At 42.0% G+C, this 8,599-nt stretch overlaps 1 protein-coding gene across 2 annotated transcripts; it reads left to right on the forward strand.

Annotated features, from left to right (window-relative positions):
* Positions 1 to 1,177: 1,177 nt before the first annotated feature.
* Positions 1,178 to 8,270, forward strand: LOC113021227 (uncharacterized). 2 transcript variants are annotated; one of them, XR_003272268.1, is made up of 2 exons: positions 1,178 to 8,027; positions 8,187 to 8,270. XR_003272268.1 is itself a non-coding variant. In XM_026165757.1 (2 exons), the coding sequence occupies exon 2, from the start codon at positions 1,775 to 1,777 to the stop codon at positions 7,706 to 7,708; it is 5,934 nt and encodes a 1,977-aa protein (XP_026021542.1). In that variant the 5' UTR covers positions 1,178 to 1,404; positions 1,564 to 1,774; the 3' UTR covers positions 7,709 to 8,270. The 2 variants fall into 2 exon arrangements, 1 of the variants encoding a protein (XP_026021542.1); XM_026165757.1 differs by having other exon boundaries at positions 1,178 to 1,404; positions 1,564 to 8,270.
* Positions 8,271 to 8,599: the final 329 nt, after the last annotated feature.

The raw sequence follows: 8,599 nt of genomic DNA on the forward strand, positions 1-8,599 counted from the left end.
ACAAATAACCTTAACACAGCATCACAGTTGCATCACAGTCTGCACAGTTTTCAGTTTGCTTATGTGTTCAGTATTACAGTCATGGGATTTGGTTTTACCTTTTCGATGCTGTAAATTACCTTGATGAGACTAATTTCCTGATAAATAAGTAAACATGCTGCTGTTGACTGGCAGTAAATTTCAATGTGTCTTAGTAAGACACGAAAGCATGAATCATTGGCTAACCTTGCTAACTTTATGTCAAGCCCTCGATAATCTAGTGCTAGTGAATAAAAGTAGTATTATACACCTGCACAAATATGATCAGTATGAACCACCAGCCTGGGCCTCTGTGGAGACACATTACAAACACTGATGAAAAGTGTCTGATGTGTGAATTCTTCTTGTCCAGGACTCATTCATATACTGAATGAGTCCTGGACTGACACTCACTCAACAACAAAACTTTGAGAATCCACTGATACAATGTTACAGGGAACCTGTGAACTAAATACTTGGAAGCCACGTGGAATTTTCTAGCATTCGTTGAAACACTTCTTATAGTCATGAATGACAATTTCTAGTTCAGCAACAATAGTGTCAAAAAGACCATCAGACAGTCAGAGTTTCATATGTAAAAATATATATGGACCTGTTCATGTCAATGTTTGAGCTTTTGAGGAAAGATACAACAAGGTTTATCCATCACTAGCCACACATATAAAATATATTACCATTCTGTTACAACAGCATGCATACTCCTGCACCCTCTGTCATTGTCTCTTCTTCTGCTTCTTCAAATTTGGTGGCTGCAGACACTGGTAAAGAGAGAGGATAGGAGAAACTGGAGAACAATAAATTCACAAAAGATGACAAGATGACATAGTGAAAACATTTTATCACAAGAAAGTGATATTTTAAAAGAGAAAAATTCAAAAGAAATAATTCTGAGGAAGAGATCTCAGCTTTCACTCGTTTATTCAATTCTCAGAGAAGAGCAGTTGCTGTCCTAGCGTAGTTTATTGATGTAGTCATATTGTCATCATTCATTCTCTGATGATACAGATCCACTATATCAAGATCCATTACCAAACTAATCTATACAACTTAATTTGACAGGAAGCCTCTGCAGTGGTGATTTGATGTGACGAGTTTGCACAATCCCACAGCAATAACGAGAACAAAAACATTATGTAAATAACCCTGAATGCCTTTCTTTGCACCTTATTTTGGCACTCATTCCTGTTTTCTACTACCAACTTCCTGTCCGTGTGTAGAAGCTTTTATTTTGATGGGACGATTTCCTGTAAAACAGGTTTTGGCGCAGTTTTCAGCAGCAGTCGCGGGAGTTTAGAAAAGTGATGGCTTAACGGAGCCTATGGTGATTTCTTTTGTCATTAGCAGCCCCCTTGATAGAGGCACAAGGTATGGTTATGATGTAAATAAGGAGACGTTTAGATGTTTTTGTGACAGTCGCTACATTTGTTAAATGTTACGTTGAAACGAACTTCATGTTATAAGGTTTACGATTGTAAGAGTGTGGATTATTTTGCTTACACGCTGTTTCTGTGTATACATCTCCAGCTCTTACGGTGAGATTGATGGTTTACTGCCATTAAACCTTCAAAACGTCATCAGTAAAGTGTCATCCTTCATTCGGGGGGGTTCGCTACAGTAAGAGCTTGCCTCCGAGAGCAGCGAGAGAGAGAGAGAGCTTCCTGCGATCGGAACGGCACGGCACGGCACGGAGCAGCAAGCTACAGCAGCGGTCCGGTAACAAGCAATTGCTCTCAAAATGGAAAATATAGAAGGAGGTCAGTTAAACGAAAAGGAACAACGAAAGGAATTGACATGCGAAGCTGATGAAACAGCTAATGAAACGTTCCCAAGGCGATCAGAACGGCCCAGTGTGCCCATGGAGAAAATGCTCTTATATCAAAGGGATGAACAGAATAAAAGAGAGAAGAAACTGCTAACCATTTATGAACATTGGAAAGGCCAGGTCAGAGTATACAGAGAAGACCTGAAAAGTGATTTATCAGATTCACGGTTAGCAGAAATGGCTGATGATATTGAAAGGACAGTAAATGATATGACAAAAGCATACAGTGAATATAGAGAACGTAATGAACCATCCCATGTCATAAGGCGCAAAATGGACTCTTGTGAATCAGTGACAAAGGACATTATGAAAATCATATCTGAGCGTTTAGCAGCTATAGATGAGTATGATGCAGATAGAGAAAGGCAGCGCCTCCATCAGCTCTTAGCTTATGAACATGCTAAGTCCATATTTGGTACTGCATCACAGTCAAGTTACCAATCTGAAGCAAGCATTGCAGCCAAAAGAATCGATGCTGTTGCAGAATTAGCTGCAAAAGAAGCTCAGTATAAAATCACACAAGAGGAAATAAAACAAAAACAAAAAATAAGAGAAATGGAAGAGAAACACAGGAGGGAATTGGATGCACAAAGGTCTGAACTAGAACGTTTACAAGCAGAAAAGGAAAGGCAAGCAGCACGTGCAAAATTAGAGATTTATGACAAGGAGTTAAGAGTTGATATGGACAGTCAGCTAATGTTACAGAGCAATGGGATGTCTGTTATCAACCAAAGCTTTGCACAACCAGCCTCAGAGCTCTCTACAGGTTCATATCACCCACATGTGGAACAATATGCATCCATCCCTGTCAATAATCCTCTACAACAACTGCACTCACAAATTGTCACTCCATCGCCTCCCACAGACGTATTGCAGCTGGCTAAAGCTATTCAAGACAGCATAGCAGTAAGCAGAATTCCAGTGCCTGTGCCCATTGTGTTCAGCGGAGATCCCATCACCTACATCGAATGGAAGGCTTCCTTCATCTCACTGGTGGGCCACAAAGGTATATCTCCAGCTGAAAAACTGCATTTGTTAAAAAGGTATATCACTGGTCCTGCTCTTAAGTGTCTTGAGGGCACGTTCTACCGCAGTGATGAAGAGGCATACAAAGATGCATGGAAAAGACTTGACCAACGCTATGGTCAGCCATTTGTTGTTCAAAAAGCATTCAGAGACAAACTGTCAAAGTGGCCTAAAATCCACTCAAAAGATGCAGAAGGTCTACGGGCCTTTTCTGATTTTCTCACAACTTGTCTGCAAGCAACACCACATGTAAAGGGCTTAGAGATACTAAGTGACTGTGAGGAAAACCAAAAGTTATTGCAAAAGATTCCAGAATGGCTTGCAACGCGTTGGAACCGTCAAGTCACAGTTACTCTCATGAAAGGCAAAGATTTTCCCTCTTTCAAGGATTTCGCAGAGTTTGTAGCACTCGAGGCAGAAATTGCATGTAATCCTGTGACTTCTTCATATGCACTCTACTCAAGCAGCTCATCCTTGGAGAAAAGATACGTAAGGGAGACCAAACCAAACAGATCTGTGACTCAAGTCTTCACTACACAAGCCACAGTACAAGGAGAAAAAACTAAGTCAAATGACACAAGGTTAAAGGTGGCCTGCATGTTCTGCAAAGATGAAAGTCATCAGTTGTCAAAGTGCCCAAGCTTCTCAGAGAAGTCACTAGACCACAAACGGACATTTGTGAAGGAAAATAAACTGTGCTACGGGTGCTTAAAGGTGGGCCACAATGCCAGAGACTGTCGTCATCGCCACAAATGTGACACTTGCAAAGGACGACACCCCACCTGTTTGCACAATGAGAGTCACATGGCAAATGAAAGGCCTCAGAGCTCTACAAACGTCGCTTCAACCACAGAAAATGACACCATGGCAGCCACAGCTCTGAATGTTACTAAGGTGGGTCAATCAGGTAGTACCTCCATGATTGTTCCTGTGTGGGTTTCCACTACTCAGAGTCCATCTAAAGAGCAGCTTGTGTACGCTTTATTAGACACACAAAGTGACAACACATTTGTCAGTGAGGAGGTAACTAACCAGTTACAAGCAGCATCCCATCCAGTTAAGCTAAAACTAACCACGATGCTGGGAGTTCACATGACAGTCAAAAGCCAGAGAGTAGCAGGGTTACGTGTGAGAGGTTATAATTCAGATGTTCACATCGACCTTCCACCCTCCTACACAAAGGACTACATCCCATTTAACTATGACAACATACCCACAAATGAAACTGCAAGGCAATGGCCCCATCTGTCAGAGATCGCTGATCAGATACCCCCTCTCCTGAGTTGTGATGTTGGACTACTCATTGGATTTAACTGTCCCAGAACTCTAGCTCCAAAACAGGTTCTACTCGGAAAAGACAATGAGCCATTTGCCATACAGACAGACCTAGGGTGGAGCATTGTTGGTGGCTCATCAGAGTCAAATGAAACTGAAACAAGTCTGTGCCATAGGGTCATGGTAAAGGAAATGCCTGCTGTAACACCAATGGACATGATCAATGTTCTTGAATCAGATTTCAAGGACACAAAGGCATGTGACAAAACGGTCTCACAAGAGGATCTCGTTTTTCTGGAAAAACTTAAGGAAGGGATAAAGAAAAATGAACAAGGATACTGTGAGATGCCTCTTCCATTCAAGCAAAGGCCAAACTTACCAGACAACAAAAGGCTTGCAGAGATCAGACTGGAACACTTAAGGAGAAGGTTGAACAAGGATGAGAACTACAAAAATGATTATGTTGCATACATGAATGACATAATTGAAAGAGGAGACGTGGAAGAAGTACACAACGAAGGAACACAAGGTGAACAATGGTACATCCCCCATCATGGGATTTACCACCCCAAAAAGCCCACAAAACTGCGTGTCGTATTTGACTGTTCAGCCAAACACAATGGAACAAGTCTCAATGATCATCTTCTCCAAGGGCCAGACTTAATAAACAATCTGACTGGCATTCTCTTGAGATTCCGGCAACATCCTATTGCCTTAATGTGCGATATAGAAAAGATGTTCCACCAGTTCCACGTCAGTGAGAGGGACCGGGACTATCTACGTTTCCTCTGGTGGAAAAACGGTGATACAAGCACACAACCTCAAACATACAGAATGAAGGTACACCTTTTTGGTGCGTCATCATCTCCAGGCTGTGCAAATTATGGACTGAAGTACTTAGCCAAAGAGCACTGCCACTCGCACCCAGCAGGTTCACAGTTCATTGAGAAAGACTTTTATGTCGACGATGGAGTTACGAGCACAAACACAGTGAAAGAAGCAATGCAGTTGGCACAAGAAGCCAGAGAAATCTGCCGCAAAGGTAACCTGCGTCTCCACAAGTTTGTTTCTAACAATCACACTGTTTTGCAAAGTATACCTGCATCAGAGTGTGCTGTAAATATTAACATAAGAGACTTGACATTCAAAGACATGCCACAAGAAAGAGCACTAGGCATCCAGTGGAGCATTGAAAAGGACTGTTTCAAATTTGACAACACACTGAAAGTCCAGCCAGCCACACGCAGAGGTATTCTATCCACTGTCGCGTCAATCTACGACCCACTTGGATTTTTAGCGCCATATGTGCTGAATGGAAAGAAAATCTTGCAAGAAATGTGTCAGCATGGTGTCGGGTGGGACGACCCCATACCTAATGCACTCAAGCCAAGGTGGGTGAGTTGGCAAAGTGACTTTGTAAATCTAGACAAGCTAAACATACCTCGCTGTTACCTGCCTGCTAACTTTGGTGAAACTAAAGAAATAGAGTTGCACCACTTTTCAGATGCAAGCTCAAGTGGTTATGGACAATGTAGCTATCTGAGGGCAAAGAACGCTAAAGGTGAAGTTCACTGCTCTCTGGTAATAGCAAAGGCTCGAGTTTCTCCAACTAAACTGACCACAATCCCCAGACTTGAACTAACAGCAGCTGTAGTTTCAGTCTCAGTCAGCAACATGTTACGGGAAGAACTGTGTTATGGTGCAAAGGAGTACTTCTGGACTGATTCAAAGGTGGTGCTGGGCTACATAAACAATGATGCACGTCGTTTCCACACCTTTGTAGCTAACAGGGTTCAGAGGATCAGGGAAAGTACAAGCCCTCAGCAGTGGTTTTACGTGCCATCAGAACTGAATCCAGCTGACGGTGCTTCGAGAGGTGTAACTGTCAATGAGTTAAATAAGTCTATCTGGTTCACTGGCCCCTCCTTTTTGTGGAAAAATGAACTGCCCACAGCACAACCTGTTGAGCTGGATCTGACCATAGGAGATCCAGAAGTCAGAAAAGTACAGACAATGTTAACTAAAGTCACAGACACTGTAAGTCTTGCTGAATGTCTAAGTAAGTTCTCCTCCTGGTCCAAAGCAATTAAAGCTGTAGCACGTCTCATAAGAAGGGCTAGACACATCAAGTCAAATGCATCAGCTACAGTGAGTGAGCAGAAAAATGCTGAACTTGTGATCATTCGACGTGTACAAAGTCAAGCGTACGAACAGGAAATAAAACAGCTGAAGAAAGGAGAACAGCTCCCACATCATAACAAACTGTTTAAACTGGACATTTTCATGGATACAGATGGTCTCCTCAAGGTGGGAGGGAGACTCCAGCATGCAACGAGTGACACCTTCAAACACCCGATCGTGATCCCAAAAGAACATTGTACAGCCAAACTCATAATATCTCACTGTCATGACAAAGTAAAACACCAAGGAAAGGGATTCACCATAAATGAAATCAGATCCAGTGGCTACTGGATTCCTGGAATGAGTAAAACAGTTGCCTCATTCATCCGACAATGTGTGATCTGCCGCAGACTCCGCAAAGCTCCAGAGGGTCAGAGGATGAGTGACCTACCTCCACATCGCTTAGAGCCCTCTCCTCCCTTCACACACTGTGGCATGGACTGTTTTGGTCCATTTGTGACAACAGAGGGAAGAAAACAACACAAACGGTATGGACTCTTATTTACTTGCTTTTGTTCTCGTGCCATTCACATCGAGTTCTTAGAGGACTTGTCTACTGATGCATTTATTAATGCATTAAGATGTTTCATTTCAATCAGAGGTGCAGTTCGACACATCCAATGTGACCAGGGAACGAACTTTGTTGGTGCTCAGAATGAGTTTAAAGCAGCTTTAAATGAGCTAGACACTCAGAGACTAACTACATACTTGACTGAAAAACAATGTGACTTTGTGATGAACGCACCCCATGCTAGTCATGCAGGGGGAGTGTGGGAACGTCAGATAAAGACTGTCAGAAGTGTGCTGAATACCACTCTGTCACTGGCTCACGACAGACTCAATGATGCTTCATTACGGACGTTATTCTACGAAGCCATGGCTATAGTCAATAGCAGACCCTTGACTATAGATAACTTGAATAGCCCCAACAGCCTGGAACCGCTCACGCCCAATCATCTGCTGCACATGAAATCCAATGCACCGTTGCCCCCACCTGGTGCCTTTTCAAATGAGGACCTGTACAGCAAGAAGAGGTGGCGCCGCGTGCAGTTCCTTGCAGAGCAGTTCTGGAGCCGCTGGAGACGAGAATACATTCACAACATCATTTCAAGGCAAAAGTGGCACTCACCAAAGAGGAATCTAAAAGTAGGTGATGTTGTGTTGGAAATGGATGAACTGGCACCCAGAGGGGAATGGAGACTTGCAAGAGTTGTAGAAACTGTCAGTGGAAAAGATGGACTTGTGCGAAGGGTAAAGATCTCACTTGGAGAAAAGAGACTCAATAATAAAGGTCAACGCTCTACTAAACTATCAGTTGTTGAGCGTCCAGTACAAAAACTTGTATTGTTGTTAGAAAGTTCCTAAGGTAACTCCTACATGGGTTATTTTGTTTGGGAAAATTATTCATTTTGGTTCTTATGTAAACCAATTATTCGTAATTTTGGTGGGAGTGTAAATAACCCTGAATGCCTTTCTTTGCACCTTATTTTGGCACTCATTCCTGTTTTCTACTACCAACTTCCTGTCCGTGTGTAGAAGCTTTTATTTTGATGGGACGATTTCCTGTAAAACAGGTTTTGGCGCAGTTTTCAGCAGCAGTCGCGGGAGTTTAGAAAAGTGATGGCTTAACGGAGCCTATGGTGATTTCTTTTGTCATTAGCAGCCCCCTTGATAGAGGCACAAGGTATGGTTATGATGTAAATAAGGAGACGTTTAGATGTTTTTGTGACAGTCGCTACATTTGTTAAATGTTACGTTGAAACGAACTTCATGTTATAAGGTTTACGATTGTAAGAGTGTGGATTATTTTGCTTACACGCTGTTTCTGTGTATACATCTCCAGCTCTTACGGTGAGATTGATGGTTTACTGCCATTAAACCTTCAAAACGTCATCAGTAAAGTGTCATCCTTCATTCGGGGGGGTTCGCTACACATTATTTATGTTATTATGACTAATTTTACACTCAAAAGCACCATTGATGCATACCTCAAAGTCATTTTCATTAAATTCAGAAGAAGAAACAGTTACAAGTAATTACTCTCCTTCGTGTTGTAATAAATAATAATGTTAAAGTGTCAAAATGGATGAATACATTAAGATCCATTAAATTATCAGCATAAGATAACAATAAAGAAGGATATTCATGCCATGCTGTAGCACAATACTCCAAATCTGGAAATGCAGCAAATAAAACAGGTAAGTTGATTATTGTGCTGTTTGTTTTTCACACAACATCTGAATAAACTAGTTTTAG

This window comes from Astatotilapia calliptera, chromosome 4, assembly GCF_900246225.1.
Source record: "Astatotilapia calliptera chromosome 4, fAstCal1.2, whole genome shotgun sequence".
NCBI classification, from domain to species: Eukaryota; Metazoa; Chordata; class Actinopteri; order Cichliformes; family Cichlidae; genus Astatotilapia; species Astatotilapia calliptera.

What these genes read in the sequence shown, in the direction of transcription:
- LOC113021227 (XM_026165757.1), top strand. Translation starts at nt 1,775, where the DNA reads ATGGAAAATATAGAAGGAGGTCAGTTAAACGAAAAGGAACAACGAAAG.